Source organism: Heterocephalus glaber, unplaced genomic scaffold, assembly GCF_053883595.1.
Source record: "Heterocephalus glaber isolate CG9 unplaced genomic scaffold, H.glaber_assembly_v1.0 deba00001509, whole genome shotgun sequence".
Lineage (NCBI taxonomy): Eukaryota > Metazoa > Chordata > Mammalia > Rodentia > Bathyergidae > Heterocephalus > Heterocephalus glaber.
The window spans coordinates 24267810-24290539 of NW_028258325.1; the positions used below are offsets into that span (position 1 = coordinate 24267810).

Below are 22730 nucleotides of genomic sequence, written 5' to 3' on the forward strand. Positions count from 1 at the left end.
CAGGTTCTCAAAGTAGGTATTGATGATCCTCTGAATTTCTGCTGGATCTGTTGTGGCTTCACATTTTTCATTCTTAATTGCATGGATTTGAGCCTTTTCTTTCCTTTTTTTGATATGGTTGGCTAAAGGTTTTTTGATTTTATTTATTCTTTCAAAAAACCAATTCTTTGATTCACTGATTGTGATTGGGGTGTTTAGAATTTCTATATCTTCTTCATTTAATTTTGGCAATTCCTATGTATCTAAGAATCTGTCCATTTCTTCTGTGTTTTCCACTTTATTAGAGTATAGTTTCTCAAAGTAGGTATTGATGAGTCTCTGGATTTCTGCTGGGTTTGTTGTGGATTCCCCTTTTTCATTCTTAATTGCATGGATTTGAGCCTTTCCTTTTTTTGATAAGGTTGGCTAAAGGTTTATTGGTTTTATTTATTCTTTCAAAAAACCAACTCTTTGATTCATTGATTTTTTGTATCATTCTCTTAGTCTCCATTCTTGCCATGATGTTTTATTGTTGTTGGCTCTTTTCTTAATTTTTTCCCCTTTCCCTTTAGTCCCTTACCTTGCATGGTGTCTTCTCTCTGCTGGCCCTCATAGAGTTGTGACCTTCATTGTCTTTTTCTAGGATATTGCATAAAATTGTTTGGAGTGCTGGTTTGGTGTTCATGAAATTTCTCAGGTGTTCTTTGTCATGAAAGTATCTAATTTCCCCATCAATTTTGGAAGATAATTTTGCAGGATACAACAGTCTAGTTTGGAAGTTATTTTTTTTAGGGCTTGAAATACTTCACTCCAGGCTCTCCTTGATTTGGGGGTTTGTGTTGAGAAATCTGCTGTGATTCTGATGGGCTTTCCTTTGTAGGTGATTTGTTTCTTTTCTCTAACTGCCTGTAGAATTTTGGTCTTCTCTTGGGTTTCTGGGATCTTGACTATTATTTGCCTAGGTGTAGATTTTTTTTTATCGTGGCTGGGTGGAGTTCTATATGCCTCATTTATCTGTGTGTCTAATTCTCCACTTCTGTCTGGGAAGTTTTCTACTATTACTTCTGTGAACAGTTTTTTATGTCAATTGTATTTTCTCCTGTTTTTTCGTGGACTCCTATCAGTCTTATGTTATTCTTTGCATCATCTAGCAGCTGTTGGATTGATTTCTCATGGTCCCTTACTATCTTTAAGAAATCTCTGTTTTCATGATCCTTAACTGCGATCCTGTCTTCTATATCTGATATTCTGTCTTCAGATTCTCTTAGTCTGCTCTGCATGCTTTCAATGGAGTTTTTAATCTCCTGAATATCTGTTTGAATCTGTTTCATGGATTCCATTTCTTTCTTATGTTGGACGATCATGGTTTCCATTTCTTTCTTATGCTGGGCATTCATGGCTTCCAGCATGTTTCTGATCTCATCTATTTTCTTGTCTGTTTCTGCTCTAGAGATTCTAATTCTGTCTTTCACTCTACTCAGCATCTCTGTAGTTATCTGGGAGATTATTTCTGCTTTGAATTTTTCTAGAGCCTCATGTATCTGTTTTGTTACTTCCTGTGCTATCAGTTCAGGGGTCCAGGTGGTTGATTATCTGACTTTTCCACCTTATTTCCCCCAGAATTTCCTTTCTGTGGCATGGAAGCCTGCGTTTGTGCCTTGCTTAAATGTCTTCTCATTTTTGCTTTTGGTACTGTCCTTGGTTTAATTCCTGGGTTGATATTTCAAAATTGCTTAATGCAGGTATCTTTGTTGCTTGTGTTTAAAACCCTTGTGGAATGATTGCTTTTCAGAGGTGTCTTCCTGATATGGCTTGTGTTTAGGTTTTGAGGCTCTAATGACTCTGAGGCTATTTTATTTTCTTTATACCAGGAAGGAAAACTGATTAGATCAATCACAACATGTTATGCCAAATGTTACAATCAACAATACCATAGCATCAAGCACAGCTTAGAAAATGACAGTTTGTCGTAGTTATTAATCTATCACATTTAAGTATGTGAAGTATAATCCCCTGTGCCTCTGTAGTGAGGGACCAGGTAGCAGAAGAGCCATAAGGTGGAGGTGGGGGGTGGGGGGAGATGGAATTGGGTCTTGCAGGTGCCCGTGCAGCTAAGACAAGCATAGGATGAAGATGGGGCTCCAAGCCACTCCTGGTACCTCACCTTGCAGTGGACAGGAACCAGAACACAGCCGAGGAGCCTCAGGCTGCTTGGCTGACCTGAGGAGAGAAGCTCTAGATGAAGGTGGAGCTCCAAGCCGCTCCCGGGAACCCATCATGCCATGGACAGGAACCAGAACACAGCCGAGGAGCCTCAGGCTGCTTGGCCGACCCACGGAGAGAAGCTCCGGATGAAGGCCGAGCCAGGATTTCTTAATTCACACCACACAGGAAAGCGTGCTATGATGTTCCTTCCAGAACTCTTTAAGGGTTAAATCTGTATCTGAGACCATCTGAAAAAACAAGCAGACAGCATTTGGGTTGTAACTCAAAACTTTATTCATAAGTTAAAATTAAAATTCTAGTTGTAACCAAAGTTGTTCATATATCAGGCTGGTTGTACCTCAAGTGTCCACTGTATATGACAAAGCAGACTGAAATAACTCTTTAAAAATAAATTTGAAGATTAATTCACTTTACTGATAGAAAATACAATGAGCACAAATTCTAAATGGAAAATTAAAAATTAGACATATTATAGTTCTAATACATACATGAGAAGATACATTCAAATAACTCAAATGCCTACTAATTTCCAATATGTATGTCATGTTAGAAAGCAAGAGATTTTTTAAAGACATTAGTTTTCTCATTTTCACATTGGCCTCTACACATTTTCATTTGAAATCATTCCATATTATTCTGATTCATCATCATCCCCTCATCCCCAAATCTCCTTTCAATAGCTCCCATTACTTTAGGTAATGAAATTTTATTCATCCTCCTTTGGCTCACCATTGCTTACCAAAGAAAATCCAATTTGTTTAGCGTGTCATTTGCATCATTTACAACTTAGCCCCAAACTATCTTTCTGAATTTGACTCTCACTGTTATACAACAATCTCTGTGGTAAAACTGTCCTGACTACATGTTATTCCACAGACAAACACTTCTTATTTTACATTCAAGTCCCAGTTGTGCTGTTCTCTTATGTGTGTTTTGAAGGCCCATTTAACTTCATCTCCAATGGTCTTGTTGTCAGGTCTCTGTTAAACTCCCATTCCTACTTGAAGGCATGTTTCATACTTCAAGTCATTCACAAATCTTTGCCCTATTACTTCAGAAATAATAATCTAATCAAGTTAAGTACTTTTTCAGTTAATGAAATAAATAATTATTCTAATTGAGCTGTTTTTGCCTGGTACCAGTATACAATGATAAGGAAAGAGACAAGGCAACTGCACTCTAGGAGTTTGTAGTCTGATGAGACCTGCATATTGGCATTGAAGACTCTGAATTAGAAAATCATATGTTGTTCTGTATTTGTAACACAAACAAACATAAATGAATACATAGACCATAATGATAATGAATTGTCCTAAAACAAGAACAATCTGTTTGAGAGTTTCCATCCCAATCATTTATGAAGGTTTTTCCCCATTTTTTTGTTCATGTGTATTAGAAATATTTAGACTCTGAGTACTATGCTAAGTACTATTATGAATTAATTACATTTTAAATGTTTATAGATTATTGTAATGTATCAAACAAAATGTTAATCAATGGCAGCTGGTGGCCTCATTACATAGGATATGTTAATCTATTGAATTAAATCTTTGCAATATATTTCTTAGAGCGGAGTTACTAAGTAAAGAGAATTGAACATGTTATGGCTCTTAATCTACTATCTTATATTTTTAAAACATTTGGTCCAGTTTACAGTGCTTTAACACATAATATACTAGTGTTAAATGTATTCTCTGTCATTTGATGTTATTAAAAATGGTTACTAACGCTTTTATCTTAAAATTGACTGATCACATTCATCTGTATCTGTATCTGTTTCTATGTACTACAAGATATATATTTTATGCTAATATTTTACCCATAAATTATTGTTTTTGCCACGTTTTGCTTGTCATATTGTCATATTGATTCAATATTTTTGTTCATTATTCTGTTTTATGTATACAATTTTCTTTTTATAGAACTTTTACTTTGCTTTTAAAATTTTTACCCTGTATATCTAAGATACATGACATGAAATTATGAGATACATAAGCAATAAAAGTGATTACTATACTCAGCCAAGTTAACATCTCCATCATTTCACATAGTAACCCATTTCATGTGTATTTGGGAAAGGCTGATAAACATCTATTGATTCAGCAAAATTCCCAAACAAATATGTAATATTTTAAACTATAAGACTCATGCATCAAATCCACAGACTGTTCATCTTACACATCTGCTACTTTGTATCTTTCGACAAAGAAATTGTATTATGTAGGAACTTAAATATTTCTATATTTTTATTTGTATTCCTGCTAATACTACAAAGCTTCTGAAGTAACCAGTGTTTGAAAAGTGAATTAAGCATTCAGTTGTATTGTCTTCTAGCCTCTCTGTGATCTCTGTTTAAACTCATTAATGTACTCTCACATTTGCATCTCCTAGCTCTTCTTAATTTAACTCAAACTGCTCTCTGGTCATGGTTGTTGTTCTTATCAAGTAGGCATTGGCATCCATAAAGCCAAATTGAGAAGTTAACTGTCACTCTTTATCCCACTCCAAATAATTTCTTCCCTGGTCTCCCACAAAATGATGATCCCATACAGTCTTCTTAATATTCTGACAACTCCTTTTCTACTTGCTCCACCCAAATACTGTAGTATCTCAGTCTTCAATGTGTGGCATTTTTCTCTAGCTATACATATTTGTACTTGTTTATTCCTAAAGCTTTAGCATCATATTCATGCTAACTCTAAAATGTATAGCAATAGTCAAAACTTCCCTAAAATTTTATACCTTTCTACCTAATATCTCCACATAAATGTTTAATGGGGAACATGATCTTAATGTATCCGAAGAAGGTTCCTGATTCTTTCCTGTCCCACCCCAAATCAACTTTGCTAATAATCTTTCCTATCTCAGTAACTGCTACAAATACTAAGCAGTTGTTTGGTCATGATCTTCACTTTCTCTCTCATATGAGTCTCATGTAATCCATCTCAGTCAGTCCTCTTGGCTTTGCTGTGATGATATATATGAAATCTAGTAATTTCTGTTATTTCAACTACTAACCACTAGTCAGAACCCCTTGGTCTCTAGCACAGATTTTTATATGCTATAGCTTCCTACATATCTTCTTATTTTCCATGTGATTCCTATGCTTTTTTCTATAAGTAACAAGAATTATGAGTTAAAAATTAATAATTCATATATATAATATATATAATCACTCAATTCTCACATCAACCTGGTAAGAGTTTCATTTACTTTCCCATTTTCCAGATAAGGAAAATAAATAATTTGCTAAAGATCAGAGATGAAATTGAAACTGAGGCAACCTGCTTGCCTGGGTCACACTGTTAGTCATTCATATTTATGACTTAACCATTCCACGGCATTGTGTTATTCATGCAATAAAATCTGTATATTTTGCTATGATTTTGACCTCCATCATTGTACGGGACTTTGTCTTGCTTACAATGCGAACTCTTTTGTCCCCACTACCCACTTAGGTTTGATTGTTCCTCAAGCCTGATCGGGTTGGTTTCCATCTTACTGTTCTTGCGCTTTGCAGCATCATGGTTTTCTCTTTATCTGCTCCCAAGTATTGTTATAACCCACTCCCTTGGTCTTCAGGTCACTTCCTGGTTGCCCCTTGCGACCCTATTTCAAAAAGCTTTCTGTCATGGGTTTCTCCTCTTTCCTCCCCTTCACTCTTCCTATATGTATAACATTTATCACTGACTGAAATTATTCAAATATATTACATTAGGGCTTAACCATGTAAAATCAATATATTATCATAGTATTGTTAGCTTCAAAATTTTGATATCTACATCTTGAAACAACTTTAAAGTTATATGACACATGTTTTCAGCCCACTAATATAATCCTGGAAGATTTCAACCTACAAAAAAGAAGAGTAATTTTATCTTGATAGTCACACAAAGTCTCTACACAATGCCATTTCTGTTGAAGATATTTTTTGTTTGTGAGTTTATTTATTTATTTATTTATTTATTTTGGTACCAGGGATTGAACTTGGGAACTTGCGCTTGCAAGGCAGATGCCGGAACCACTGACCTAAATCCCCAGCCCTATTGTAGATATTTGAAAAAGAATGTATCTAGGATATCAACATGTGAAAGAGTGGTTGGTTTAACATAATAACTGAAGAATGCTTTTCATGTGGAATAAATTTCTCTGTGTTCTGGCAAATTTCATTTGTGTACCTATACTTAATTTCAATGCATCATTTCAGGAAATATACGGTCAATACAAATAGTCACCTTTCCCAATCCCTATCACACTTCATTCCCCTTGTCTACGGTCTACATCCAGCAAGTAGACTATTAACCAAAATCCATTAGACAGTTTCATCCATTCCTTTTGTTTTGTTTTGTTTTTGGCTACTACTGCTTTAAAAAAAGATAAACATTTTAGTTGAATGTGGGTGAGGCCAGATGTGCCAGTCTCTAGAACATAGCTCCATACTCAGTCCAATAAAATCTTTTAAAATATCCTATCCCTTCAAGTGTTTTGATTTTCTTCTTGAAATATGAAATGAAAACCTAGCATTTGTACAGATAGAAAGTAACACTGGAAAATTTCACAAAGCAGCAGGTACATATTTGAGGCATGTAAAAATAATGAACAAGGATATTTGCTGATCTGAACTTCCATAGTGCACTGTTCTCCTGGGAAGGTGATTTTACAGACACTCTAATCATTTATGCTAGTAGACTTTGCTTTAGTGGATGTTGATGTTTCATTATGTCTTTTGTTTTCATAAGTGGGTCAAGGGCTCATATGTTTTAAACACAGAAAAATATGGTAAGATGCCAAATGATCAGGTCTATTTTTGAAAATGATAGCATCCCTGAGGATGTACTTGAAGACTTCAGTTATTCCCAGAGTGACCCCCTGGGCATGCCTGGATTCTCAGCAGAAAACCATCTGCATTCTTTACAGTGTATGCAAATGTTACCAACTGTCACTGGAGAAGCACACCGTGTTAAACACATGGTATGTCAGGTAAGGGTGGAAAGTGATTTTCCTCTTGAATGTTCGTTTCCATCAACCCCTCATTCCTTCATCTCTCCTCAGTAGTAAATGTTTCATGTGCAGTGAATACTTTCTATCATTGGAGGACCAGCTAATGTCCTTTTGTCTTTGTATTTTCAATGATTTATGGGGTCCTCACACTCCAGATTCCTGTATAAACTTACTGACTCCTTTTTATTATACTTGCAAAATTTCCAGTTTTTAGCATTCCAGGGAGATTCAGAACAAAAAATTATTTCCATCTAAGCCACAAATTTACAGATTTGAAGAAATGGCAAAAGCAAATATTTCTTAGGAGCCATGACCAATAATAAAAAGGAGGCAAAGCATAGTGGAAAAGACAACACTTGGGTCATGAATCTGTTAAAAGTCTAATATTTTTGTCTAGATATAATATTTGAACTTTAGAATTCCCTTCATGGATAAGCTTAGTTGGCACTCTTTTCATAGAATCCAGAGCCAAGTGAATCATCTGCTTAGATATTTGGCATAGAAAAGACTACACCAGAAGTTATTAAGTTGAAAAAAATAGTTGCATGAGGTAGATTTGCCCCTACGTACATATTTGAGCACTTATTTAACCTTAGAAAACTGCCATTTCTACTATTCATTCATTAAGTTCCTATGGTAAAGCTGCACTTAACTGCTGAAATAAATATAAACATTTTCATAATCCCACATACTAGTTTCTCTGCTTTTATTTGTATTATACTAAACTTTAGATTTCTTTTAAAGCTGAAAACATCCTTGTCATTCATGCTTGGCAGATGTTGTAAGCTGGAGAATACCTGTGTTTAAAAAAATATATTCACTGTATGATAAATTTATTTGTTCATAAATGTCACCTGTGCTTTTAAGCCTGTAGGAAGCAAAACTCATCAAATTTTAAATTTTTATAAACTTTTAACTTTGAATGTAGTCTGGTGGAATACAAATTAAGGTGGCACCATGTAAAAATGTATTTTCTCCCTCAGAGGAACTTCCTTACAAACATACTGCATCGCCACTCAAGTCATATGACCAAGCTATGGTTTACTACTTAGCTGTGTGACAAGGGGTTTAATCAGTGTGAAAAATGTTGACACCTCAAGATGTGTGTGAGAAAAGAACATAATGCTTGATCTTTGGAACTGAGTACTAAAAGCTCAGACTTTTCATTTAATGGATAACCATACACCAGTAGGAATAGATGGTGCAGAAAAATTTAAATTAAATATGAAAGATGCAAATTGTCAGGCATTAGACTGTGCTATTACCCTTGATTTAATGAAGCCCAATGTCTAGAAAAAGACCTCTAACTTGTCAAGTCATTCTCCATAAAATGAACATTTTTCCTGTACCAGGTTGCTCTTTTCAAAGGTCTATTTTTAATATAAGCTGTACTTTCTCGAGGAAACTATTAGAGACAAAACTCACAAACTGCTAAAACCTGTAGAACCTAGTTGAATGTGTAAACTGACAAAAACAGAATATGCTACATACAATAAAATTTTTGAATAAAATTATTTATCAGTATATCTAATGTACAGTTTTCTAATAAAATTTGACTTTTAAAATAATTATATTTAACGTTGTTAGATTAATACAACTGGCTCATAACCCCATGCACATACATTTTCATAAGAACTGAATGTCCTCCATATGACAAGCTTTCTTCAGTTTGCAGTGTATTTGTTTTAGGATCTCATTGAAATTATTATAGATGCAATTATTCTGTAACGCTCAAAACAGTATTACAAATTCTATGTCTTTAGAAAGAAAGACACACAAGTTATGGCATACAGCATCGCAATGAGTAAATTCACATCTGGACACAGCCCATCATTAGCTTTACCAACTTGGCTGCTGGAATGCTTAGTGTCTCTGTTGTTTCTTCTGTAAATAGATAATAAAATGACACCTCATAGTGTGTTGGGATGACGAAATGAGACTACCTATAATGCATAAATAAAGGCCCAATAAATATCAGCCCAAGTTAATATTACTTGAAAGAATACTTGATAGAAACAGTAATAGTACCAGTATTTAGGTTAGTGTATTTTAATATATAATATAGCTTATACTGTATTGATATTTACTATAACTAAGAAAGCATATATAGGTTTATTATCAAGTCAGAAATGTTAAGAAACAGTTAAAGAAGTCAATTTACTTTTCTACAAATGACAATATGAGAATGTGTACACATATATATAAGTGAAATGTGATACTTGGGGGGAAAGTGCCTGAAGGTGATAGGATTAGAAACTAAACCCAATGGTGAAATGAAGTGACAGAAATGGTACTAGCTGGTAACAAACAAACTAGATAGATTCTGTCTCAGTGTTGGCAGATTCAGTTGAGGTGATAAAATTAAAGACACTCAACAAATAAAGTGTACAAGCAACTAAGTTTTTATTCATTTGGCACCAAAGAAAAAGAAACTCTATATGCTAATCTATATGAATGAAAAATTAACAGCCACTGTGATCTCTCTTGTATGGTGGCCCTCTCTGACGCTGTAGGGTGTACTGCTTTTCCTACTTTTACTTGGCCCAAGCTCACTCAGCGGAGCCTGCTTTTTTTCCTATAATTAATAAAACTTTGCAAAAAAAAAAGAAAAATTAAGAAACAGTACATGTTGAACCTAGTAAGAGACATCAGAGAATATGTACTGTTCCTAAAAAGTAATAACATAACCTTAAAATAGAAGGAGGGGTAAAAACCAGATGAACAAAAGAAAGTGAATGCCTTACAATTGGTCCATTCACTCAACTTGGACAAAAGTCTTGCATTAAGTGGAGAAAAGAGCAATAATGAAATCTGGCTTGTTACAATGCAACAATCAAAATAAGCTGAGGAAGGAGCTAGTGGATTTGGAGAAAAAGCAAATTATCTAGCTAACTCAGTGGGGGATAAATATAATGGATGCCTTGTATTGATGTTAGATTAATTCTTGGTAATTTGAATGGTTTTGGTTAAAGTGAAGAAATAATAGTTACAGCTAATTATTATCCCATGTATTTTTTTTCACTCACATGCAAAATAAATGGGTGAATTGCAGGAGTGGGGTACATAGAGGGGGACCAGGGAAGGGCAAAACTACGTAATAGATCTAGTATTTGGCTTCATAATATCACAAAATACCTTTCTTTCTGAGTTCTTCTGGTTTCTTTCTGCCACTCTCTCATTTGTGTCAATTATTACAAGGGCTTCTTATTAGATTTAAAGGAATGTAGGGCAGTTGTATACTCTAAAGAAAAGATATGAAATGTACATAGATCTCTGTCTTAGTAAGATTCCTCATCTCTGGGACGAAATTGTAGGCACCTGCAACTTAAAGAAGGAGAAGTTTATTTTGGCTCACATCTGTAGACTATAGTTGGCTGTTTCCAAAGCAGGGGGGTCATGGCAGAGGGGTGCAATAGAGGAAAAGCTGCTTACTTCATGGTAGCTAGGACCAGAGAGGGCAAAGGAGACCCAGGGAAGGAGATACACCTTTCCAGATCGCAGCCCCAGGGACCCACCTATTCCAACCAGGCGCTACCTCCTAACAGCAAGTCATCTCTTTGCCCACATAATCCACTGACTTTCCAAAAGCCTCACCATGAGTGCACTAGGCTCTTGGGAAACATCTAGAAAAAAGCCATAACAATCCCATCATGAATATTAATATTCCTTAGTGCATGTTTACTTTTGAATAACTGCATTTAAAAATGAGGTTCTGAAAATATGTTCCAGCATTTTAAATGCAGCAAAAGCAATGCTTTTAGCATGTCTTTGATTACACACTATCTCCATACTTTATAGGACTTGATTTATTTTTTGGAAGTGTGTATGTTTTAAACCATTTCTTTGTTCCCAGTGCAGTTTTACTGCATACACATAGTGAGTATTAAAAATATACTTGAATAGTGAATGTTTTAAGAATTAAGGAACTCTCTCTTGCACCAGGCACTGAAAGAGGAAATAAAAATTTGTAAACACAATTAGTCTTTTATATTCAATTCTGATTTTTTTTTTTAACCTCTGAATGGCAGCGGAAATTAAGAAAGTATCTTGCTTGAGACTTTTTTTCTCTTTGTGTGTTTTATTTGTTGTTGTTATTGTTTCTGTCATTTCTATAAATCTCTTATTCTTATCTTTATGTACAGTACAACACTTCTGGCAAAGTTTGAGGAACAAGGGCCAGGGATTTGGCTCAGTGTTTCTGCCACCTGCCTCGCAAGTGCAGGGTCCTGAGTTTGATCCCCAGTACCAAAAAAAAAAAAAAAAAAAAGGAGAAAGTTTGAGGAACAAGAAAAAACTCATAATAGTAACTTTTAAAGACAAAAAATATATATAAAAAGAAAAGATAATCCCTATTGACATAGAAAAAATCTGAAAAAAAATAGCTAACAAGTAATTCCAGCAGGGGAGGTTAGTAAAGTGATTACAGGCCATTTGGTCAAATATATTTCCTTTTATTCAGTGTAAACTCATAGAATCCCTAAGAGTACTTACCAACAAAAGAATATTTTCTTCACCATTTGAAATGCTTCTGGAGAAGCCAAAAACTGTTTACTTATTTAAAAAATGGTTATAGTTGTAAATAACATGACAGGATACAAATCTTTACAAATATGGTCACTTTCCAGAGTTGTCTCCATAATTCTATACACTATATATATATATATATACACACACACACACACACACACACACACATATATGAATACTCATCATTTTGAACACGCAGACCTATATCTGATTCTGAGGGTAGCTTTAACAATGTAGCACAAAATAGGAAGCTGAAGGCAACAGAAATTCATTGTCTCACAGTTCTAGAGATTGCAAATCTGTAATTAAGATGTTGCCAGAGCCGTGCTCCATTTGGAACCAGTAGAGATGAATCCTTTCTTGCCTCTTCTTGGCTTCTGCTGGTTGCCAGCAATGTTTGGTATCTCATGGTTGCCAGTTGCTTAACTCTAAGCTCTGTTTTGGCCACCACATGGCATTCTCCATGTGTATCTCTGACTTCACATGGCCAGATTCCTAAAATGACATCAATTATATTGGACTGAAGTCTCACTTTACTCCAGTACGGCCTAATTTTAACAATCTACCACAGGCTAAGAACAATGTGGACGTCTGGGGCAAAAGAATTTCAAGTGAGATGTAAAAGTTAAGAACAATGTGACATGTCCAATGAATAACAAGGAGAGGACTGTGAAGTTGGAAAGTAGTAAAAGTAGGAAAGGAAAGAAGAGGCCAGATTTTTATAGAGCAGTGCAGGACATTGTAATAACTTTTGAGTGCAGGAGAAGAGTATAAAGAAAAAAGCTACATAATCTGTCTTTAATTCTAAAAAGAATCATTGTTGCAGCCATGAATAAGTAGAAAGTTCCCAAGGACATTAGTTGGAAAACAAGTTATTAGGGCACTATAATCCACGTGAGAAAGTGACACCTTGCACCGCAATAAGCGACACAGACGTTTCAAGGCATGATGAGATAAGTTTTGAAGGGGAGCCACAAAGCTTTCTAATGGGTTTTGTTGGGGGATATGAGAAAAATATGCACAATTTATATAACAAAATCTAACTTCTAATTGACGGCTGGAAAGAATTATCATTAATGGAAATGAAAACTGTTGATACAGCAGGTTTAGGGAAATTGGGAATTTCCTTTAATATACAAATGTGAAATAACAAGGAGAAAACAAAGGTGAAGTTTAAAAGTAGGAATTTGTGAACTTTTGCTTTATTCCAAGCCATAAAACTGAATGAAACTATCAATCTGTGAGTTTACCTATAGGAGGCAACAGAGTCAACTACAATTTTGAGAGCTCTGATAAAAGAAATGGAACAAGGAAACTGTTAGATTATTTAAGAGTTTGAGATTTTTTTCTGCTATTTTAAGTAACTTTGAAATTATTTTAATCTTGAAAAGTACAGTTACATGTAATTTTAGGAACCAGAGGATAACAAGAGGAATAATAAGTATTTAAAATTTACTAAGAAGAAAATGTAAGGGTCCTGGGATGGGTTTCACAGTAGAGTTCCATTTCACAGGGAATTTCTTTTAAAAAATTGTAACAACATACTAGTATTTGTTATTTTCAGGAAAATAAAATGAATATTTTACAGTATGCCTTTTACTTTATTTAAAAGAGAAAAAGAACAAGACATTCAAACTTTAGGAATCCAGTGACTGCTTAGGAAATCATGTAAAGAGAGAAAAAATATTCTAATCCTCCAAAGACTGATTTATTATGACTGCTTTTTCCATTGTCAGAAAATCCGCAAGGGCTAATTATAGACATGATAGAAATCCAAGTACCAGGGCAGGTTGAAGGATAGGTTGTGATTTGTAATGGTAGGAGGTAGAAAGAAACCAAGCAAAACAGGTGACATGCCTATGCTTTATGAAGTCTGAGACTGAAAAAAGTCAAATTATCTATGACTGTCAGGAAGAGGAGATGTAAAGTTAACAACTAAAAAGTGAGTCAAAGAGATGAACTGAGTCAAAAACTAAAGGTAATTCCGGAGTGTGTGGGTGGGGAAGGGGAGTAGCAGGTACAGAAGGTGTAGGATATGTCAATATTGGAGAGACAAGCTGGCCTAGAAAACTCTCATGACCCTGAATGGGATCACCCTGTACTCCCACTCCATATATGTACGTACTGTGTAATGCTTAAATCAGGTTAAATATATCTATCTCCTCAAACATTTATCATTTTTGAGGATGAAAATTTCCAAAGCCCTTTCTTCTAGTTTTCTGAAATGTACAGTACATTATTGTTTTGTGTAGTTACCCTGCTGTAATTAGCACAGGAGAACACACTTCTATCATACTCAGAAACCATTGTTCTACATTTCGCCACTCCTCCCCTTGAATTAAAGAATTTCAACATAATATAAAAAAGGGTTTTTCTAAGAATTCAGTTGAATCTCTTCTTTAAAGTAATATATAGATGATTACAAATGTATCTACATAGCTAAATTGTATATAGGTAGTTATTATTTGTTTCTCAGATTTAATATAGTTCAACATACATTTAAAATACTAATTATTTACCTGAAAAAAGTAACTTTGGAGTTTTTCAAAAAGTTAAGTATAATTGGTAAAAAATGAATTGTGACAAGACTGACCACTGTAATGCTATTTATTTTAATCACAAAATTGCTTAAAACAATTGATTTCTCATTTAAATACATCATTTTAGCATTAAGCTCATTATTTTAAATCAAGAGTTAATTGGAAATTGTTTTTGAAATTTAATATCACACATTTTCCTGAAATTTAAAAAAACCTGTCTTTTAATATGCCTAAAGATAGAATTATATTTGAATAATTTCCCCTTGACTATTTTGGAGTATTACTATGCAAAGACTAGCCTTTTAAAAGTTTTAAACTGTCACCAAGTATGATCTCATTTTATCTGATATTTCTGAAGAACTCTTAAAAGTAAATAAGATGAGCAAACCTTTCATTTGACATTTCTTGAATTTAAATATTCATAAGGTAATTGATATTTAAACATCATCTACTGAAGAGCTCAATTTCAGAGAACCAATCAATGTATCAAATTCAGATGTATTACTTTGACATAATGAGCGTAGTTTATAACAAGAAAAATTATTAGAAATGGATTTTAAGTATATATCTATTTTAATGTGTAAAACTTGACTTTAAAAGATGAATCACTTTTATATCACTAAAAGTATCATTTACCACTGATTTCCAATTTTTTATAAATCATTTTATTAATCATTTTAATTGAAAAATATATTGCCATAAAAGTTGGAGACATTTTGGCCTTGGAACAAAACTTTACTATACTTAAATCTTACCTCATGAAGACAACAGCAACAACAAAAGTAGATATTATTATAGAACATAAAATTTATTTTGACCACATGAAACTCATGCTTTTGACAACATGACATTACTTTGCACATGAAGTTCATGTAATTTGCTCTTAAATAAAAGTATATTTAGAAAATAAAAAAGAATATACACTTGTCTTAAGAACATAAAAATTCATATACGAACAGGTGTTAGCTTATAAAATATAACTCAGTGAAATTTTTAAAACCCAGTTGCAAAATTACAGCATTCAAGGTCCTGTTCAAGTTTTTAAAATAATAAAATACTGTTCTGACTCAAAAGCCAGATTCTTTTTTATCTCTACTCCCTAAATAAAAATTAAATACCTTATAAATATGCATTTATTTCATTAGAGAATGGATTTAAAGTTTCAGTGTTTTCCTAGAATAACAGGAAAGTTTGAAATCAATAGACACAGAAGGAATTTTCAAATACAAAAGATACTGAGTTAAATGGTGATTACTGAATGGTATAAGAATCATACTTTATATAAAGTGTGAAATGCTAAAAGTAAAATCATTAAATTACTGAAGAACAGGTTCTATTTTCTTAAAGGGAAGGCATGTCTAAACATAAACACAGAAGAAGAAACTATAGTAAAAAATGATGCATGAATTTTTAGTACATAAGAAATGTAAAATATTCTAGGTCATATTCTACCAGAAACAAAAGAAAAAAACAACTGTTCAGTATCCATGAAAAAATATTTCAACTTTCAGGGCAGTCAGCTAACATGTTTACTATAATGTAAGTTCTCACAGGTCAATGTGAAAAGCCAAACAACTTAAGAAAATATTCCAAAACACAATAGACGAATGACTAAAAAATACTACTAATTATTCTTCAATAATTGTGAAAATGTACAACCCTACCAACAGTGAAAGATAGACAAAATAAAAATCACAATTTTGACAATATTCTTTCCTAACTGAATTGGACCTTTTTTTTTAGATCTAATCACAATATCCAATGCCAGTGATGTCTAATTTATAATACTTGTCAGAGCCCTTGCAAGAGAATGATTATAATCTGATCCCCAGTTTCTACTATTAGAAACTCTACTACTAGAAACTCAGTCTAAGAAAAATTAAAATTTAATCGAAAACAAGATTGAAATAAAATTTCACACACACTGGAAAATTACATGGTATATTCAAATCTGGAAAAAATACCAATGTATAAGAAGGCCACTACATAAGTAAATCTTCACACATTCATGAAATAGAATATACTGCAAACTCTATGAATAAATTTTATAAGAATACTTAGTGACAAGAAGACATGTCTGATGAATTTTTCAATTTAAAAGTTATAATAGAAAAAATATCCAAATCCAGACTGATAAATTATATGTAAGTGATAATAACAAATGTGTGTTATATTAGTGGCTATGTGTTTATATGTACATTCATATTTGTGGTTATATAAGTTTCAAGAAAAATATCTAAAAGGTAAATCCCATAATATCTATTAGTACCCTGTTTATCAATAACTATAGCTGGATGGTAGAATTTCAGCTACTTTCACTTGTTTTGCATTGTTACATTTTTTTTTTTTTGCCTAAAAGACAATATATTATCTTTCTAATTGTAAAGTTCTCTTCTTTGAAAATTTGCTGAGCGATGTAAATAAAGTTTTACATTTGATGGGGAAAATGTTGCAAGGGATGGGAACATCCCCTATTCCCACATCCATTAGAGACCTCAGTATTAGATTATTTTATTTTCTGACTGAGCTTAAGAATTGCTCCTAAGAAGCGGTTTAAGTTTCCAAATAATTGGAATTGGCAGTAGACTTGAAACTTTTTCCAACCTGCTTAAACTTTTTGAGTATGCTATTAAGATAGTCTCGGTGTTGTGGCAACAAGATTACTCCAAAGTACCACTGTCTTACCACTCACAGATGCACTTCTCCCTCCAGGTAACATCCTGTGAACAGGGAAGGTAAATCCACATGGTCCCTGAGGAAGTCCTGTTGTTAAGAGGTGGTGCAGAGCTGTTGCGGGAACTTCTAGAACACAGTCATCCTCAGACCTTACAGTCAAGGAAGGCGCAGAAATGAGGTGTAGAAATTTTACTCCATTTCTGCCACACTACTTAAAATCCTTTGGCCAGAAATTGCCATAGCCCCACTGATTCCAAAAGCTGGAGAATGGAAGACAAGTATAGATGTTCAGAGAAAGATCTTGTTTATGCACTAAGCACACAAATGCTATTGATAGAGAAAAATTAACAAGTATTTTTATCATTACACCTTCTCAAAACTTTTGTATTACTCAAGCACACACAACAGCTCTGCCTGTCATCTTCTCTTTGTTTTTACAGTTGTTGTTAAAGTTGTTTTGTTTTACAGTGAAAACAGAATCCAGGGTTTCAGGTTTGGCTCTAACACTGAGCTATATCCACAGGGTGCTTCTCTTTGTTTTAAAGTTAAACTTTTGTACCCTGAAAAAGAGCCTGCTTTTTCTAATAAATAAATAAATAAATAAATAAACAAACAAACAATCTAGAATAAAGTATCTTCTAATGTGTTCACTATATTGCTTCAGTGCTTGTTTTTATTTTATCTAATATTTATTTTTGTGTACCATAAAAGGTAGATTTTAATTATTTTCAAAATATTTTCTACTATTGTAAAGCCTCTCATTCCCAAGAAACTGAGGGACAGACACTTGCCCAAGGTCTGTTACTTGCAGAAGTTAACAGAGCTGGAATCTGATTCCAAACAATGAGGCTCCAGAGTCCACAGCCTTAATCAATGCACTATATTACTTTCAATCAGGCAAAGACTGAAGCATACGTTTCACAGTAGCTTGATTGTCTTATTCCAGGTGTCCTTTTACAAGTGGTTAGTTTTGTATTGCTACTATAACAAATTGCTACAACCTAACTTTGTGGCTTGAAACAACGCAAATAGATTATCTCTCAGCTGTGTGTGATAGAAATCCAGTAGGCTCAACTACATCCTCTCCTGTCAGTCTTAAGAGGCTGCTGGTCCAGATATGAACAGGGCTGCATTTCTTTTGTGAGGCTCTAGGCAAAATTCTGCTTTCCAAGCTTAATCAAGTTTTGGCAGAATTCAGCTCTGTGCCAGCATGGACTATACTGAGGGTCCCTTTTCCTTGCAGGCTGTCAGGCAGGGTACACTCAGCTTCTGGGGGCTTCATGCAGCCTTTGGTTTATGCCCCTCCACCTTTAGAGCAACCAGAGAGAGTTGAGTCTGACTCTGCCTTTTTACTCTTCCGCTTCTCTCTTCACCTGCATCTTTCTCTCTTCTTATCTTTGTCTTCTGCTTTCAGAGCTCAGGTGATTACATTAGATCCAGCCAATTAACCTAGAAAAATGTCTCTATTAGAAGGCCAAATCACTATCTTTTTTAGTTTTTATTTTTATTAGTCCATGCTTGCAGTACATAATGACTACATTCACCATGAGGGGGTTGGTCCATGTACATAACACATCTTAATTCTTTTTTCATTCCTTTCCCCTTCCTGCCCTTCACCTCCCTCTAGCTCTAGGTCACCATCACTTTTACAAAAATCTGTCTCTCTGTTTCTTATCATCTATCTTTTATTTTGCTTTTTAACTTATTTATGTCTTGAGGATTTTTTTCATAGAAGAGAAATCATGGAATATTTAAGCTTATTATTTCACATAATGTTATGGTCTCAAGATATATCCATTCTTCTACAGATGACTCGAGTTTTTCTTTATGGCAGAGTAGTGCTTCACTGTGTATAAACACACTTTCTTTATCTAGTCATCTGTTGGTGGGCATATAGGCTGCTTTCAAGATTTACCTATTGCAAGTTTTGCTGCTATGTAAATGTAAGCATGCATGTGTCACTGTAATATGAAGTCCAACTCTTTTGTACTGATTAGTAATCTTAATTCCACCTGCTTGTCCCTTTATAACAGTACATAGATTCACACCTAATTAAATAATCAGAGAATAGGAACCTTAAAGGCACATCCCTAAAATCTCTTCACCAGGCCTTCATTTTGATTTTCTGTTTCATTTTTCCTGCTGTTATGGTTTGTGCCTGAATGTCCCCCTGAAGCCTTATGCAGTCATAGGTGGGGCTTTTTCAGAGGTAGCTGGATATAGAGTGTGTGATGCTGGAATTGATTCATGGTGCAATAGAAGGCTCAAAGGCACTAGGATTGAGGGTGTGAGTGCTACCCACCCTAAGTAGCCTGGATAAGATACAAGGGATAGAAAGAGCTGTGATTGACCCTTGTTACTTTGTTAACTTCTGCCCACCATGAGCTGTTTCTCCTCTGTGATGCCTATTTACCTTGGAGCCAGCTGATTACTGAATGAAACTTCTACAAACTATGAGTTAAATAAAACTTTCCTCCTTTACCTTTCGGGTATTTTGCCTCAGCAATGAGAAAAGTAGCAAAGACACCTACTTTGCATTTCTAATCTGAAAATGTGGTGTTTTAAAATATTTACTGTACATTTGCTATAAGTTAATTTTCCTAGAGAGCTACAGAAAACGTATTTCATCTCCATTTGTGCTGCATCGAGTTCTTTCTCATCACATCTTTAATTGCATTTTTTAAACGTATATTTTCATTTCCCACAGGTTTTTAACATGGTTTTTTTTTACTTCATTTTGCTTAGCTAGTCAAACCATTATATTAGATTTCCTTTTAATTGAACAACCTGACTAGTAACATTTTAAAAAGGCAACAATATTTGCCTATTTTCACACTGCCCTCACATAACTATTTTTATACATTTCTTGGCAATTCTCCATGTTTATATCTCATATAACTGCAATCATTGTATATAACACTTTTCTTTTTTCCAAATTCACAACTATTTTATAACAGATTATTTCACACAAACCTCTCAGATGGACTTTCCACTAGGAAACTAATGTATAACCTTCAAAACATGACTTAAACACCTCCCTGGAGTATGCTCCTATCAATTTATCGTCCCAAACATCACCTGTATTCATGTGATCTCATATCTTATGTATTATATTGCAGCATAATAAGAAATTTGTAATCACATCTTTAGCTCACATTGCCCCTGACTTCATTTTTTTCAGGTGACTGGCTGCTATTTGTCTTTCAAGAATAAGATGAAATATCACTTTCCTTCAGGAAATTGTCCTAGACTGGTTTAAAGTGCCTCTCTCATGTGCACCCATAAAATTATTCACATATTTTTATTACAACAATTTCATGTTATTGTAATCATCTGATTATTTTTATAGCTCTTACCTCAATTTTATATTCCTTGCATTCAAAGCCCACATCTAGTAGTTGATTTACCGGAAATGAGTTAGGTTTGGTTGCAATTGAGAAAACCTCCCCGAAAATCAATGATTTAAAACAATACAGGCATATGTTATCTTCAAACTGCATGTGCATCATGGCCAGGTGGAGCCTCTTCCATGCTCTTTGCACAAAGATGCTATCATCTCTACTGTTGTGAGTGGCAATGGCTGAGGAAAAGTAAAACCGTACTAAAGTCTACAATAAATCGTCTCCTTGAAATGACACGTCACCTCTGCTCACCATTCATGGAGAACACATGTTGACATCTATCCTCAAAAAGAAAGAAGGCCAAATCCTACCACATGTGGGAGAAGGGAAAAGGGGTGTAAATAGCTGATGAACAGTACTAATGACTGTCAACAGCCTCAGTCTGTCTCTTTAGGTATATTAGGTACTGTTTGCATCCTTCCAAAACTTATCTATTGAAACTGTAACTCACAACAGGATTTCACTTGGAGCTGGAGACTGTGGGAGGTATATTAGCTTTCTAGTACAGTGACAAGTCAGCTTAAAGAGGAAAGGTTTACTATGGCTCATGGTTTCAGAAGTTTTACTTCCTGGCCAGTGGCTCCACTGCTTTTAAGCCTATCCTGAGGTGGAAACCTGGTACAAGGGCTTGGTGGAGAAAAGCTGCTTACCTTGTGGCAACTGGGAATGAGAAAGAAGAGGAGGGAGAGAGGTAGAGAGAAAGAAAGAAAAGAAATAATGAGCTGGAGGGCTTCTTCCTTCTATTTAATCCAGTCTGGGCCCAACATGGCTTCTACCCACATTCAGGGTAGGTCTCCTCCCTAGGTTTATTGTCCCACATGCCAACTGCCTCTGGAATCAAACTGACAACCAAGATTAACCATCACAGGAGGTAAGCAGATTGTGGGGGCAAAACATTCATAATCAGATTGTTGACCTTATGAATGAGCTTATGCCCCACCTCTCTCTCTCTCTCTCTCTGTGTGTGTGTGTGTGTGTGTGTGTGTGTGTGTGTGTATTGGAAAGTGAGCCCAGGGCCTAATTTACTTGGTGCAAGCACTTTATTATTGACGTACATCTCCAGACTTTTTTTACTTTTTTAAAAATTTGCAATAGAATCACATCAAATTGCCTAAACTGGTCTTGAACTTGCAATCCCCCTGCTCAGGATTACAGGTAAACATTACTATGCCTCACTCTGCTCTTTTCTATATGAGTGTAGAATGAGAAGTTGGCCATCTGCAAACCAAGAGTAAGTCCTACGTGACTTCAACAATAGGAATTTATTATCTTGCAGTTCTGGAGAATAAATTCTAATATCAAAGTGTCATCAGGGCTGGTTCCCTCCAAGGGCCAAGAGAGAGAGATCTGTTCTAGGCCTCTCTCCCTGAGCTGCAGCTGTCTGCCTTCTCCCCAGGACTCCCCACACCATCTTCACCTCAAGTATGCCTAGGTTCAAATTTTCCAGTTGTATAACATGGCAGAGTCATATAATAATTGAAGAGTGAACAAATGCATGGGAAAATATTTATGATAGTAGTAAAACTGATTGTAAAGCAAATTTAAGATTCTATTTTATAAACATGGAAACAAAATGATGCAATAGAATTTTTCACAAAATCACTGGGTTAATCAATGTCGGTGCCATTATTAATTAGTAAACCTCTTTTACTGAAGGCATTTTGATGATATATATTAAACTCTGATTGTTAATTTATACCCAGTTAGCACAATGTATGTGATTTAGCTTAAGAAAATATTACCTGAGAAAATACCTCTAGGACGAAAATATCCATTATATTCTTTCTATAATGAAGAACAATTATAATTATTTTTCTCTGCTTAGATCTTATCACATATCTATTAAAATAATAGTATAAATTCTATATAAAAATGGACAACAGGCATAGTTTAGTCACTAATTCAAAACAATTGCTCTGTGTCCATAACATTACATAATGTTATGGGTTTGATTGTGTCCCCCTGAAGTCTTATATTGAAGGCCTCAGCTCCAATACCTCAGAATGTGAACTTACTTGGAGGCTAGATTCTTTTTGAACTAATCAAGTTCAAATGAGGTTACAATGCGTATTGGGATGTCCTAAGTCAGTATGACTGATTTGTGCCACACTGTTTTAATCCTGTCCTACAAAATTTTTATTTCCAATATTGTGTTTCTAATCTCTAGAAGTTCCATTTGTATATCTTCAATTTGTCTCATTACTAAATTCATATTTTCTTTCAAATACTTGAATTAGTTATTAGAATAGTATATTATTATCCACATTTTTAGTCAGATACACTATCTCTCATATCTGTGTTTGTTTCCATTTCAAAATTTTTACATCAGTCATGAGCCTTATTTGTTCCATTTTTATCTGTAGCAGTGTTTTTTGTTCAT

General features: G+C 34.5%; 1 protein-coding gene across 3 annotated transcripts in view; it reads right to left on the reverse strand.

Annotated features, from left to right (window-relative positions):
• The window catches only part of LOC147825090 (uncharacterized), a 195107-nt gene that overhangs the window by 125901 nt on the left and 46476 nt on the right, over positions 1-22730 (reverse strand). For all 3 annotated transcript variants that reach the window (XM_087187436.1, XM_087187434.1, XM_087187435.1), the window contains exon 3: positions 2144-2432. In XM_087187436.1, coding sequence (XP_087043562.1) covers positions 2411-2432 — 22 coding nt within the window. In that variant the 3' untranslated portion in view covers positions 2144-2410. The remainder of the gene's footprint in view (positions 1-2143; positions 2433-22730) is intronic.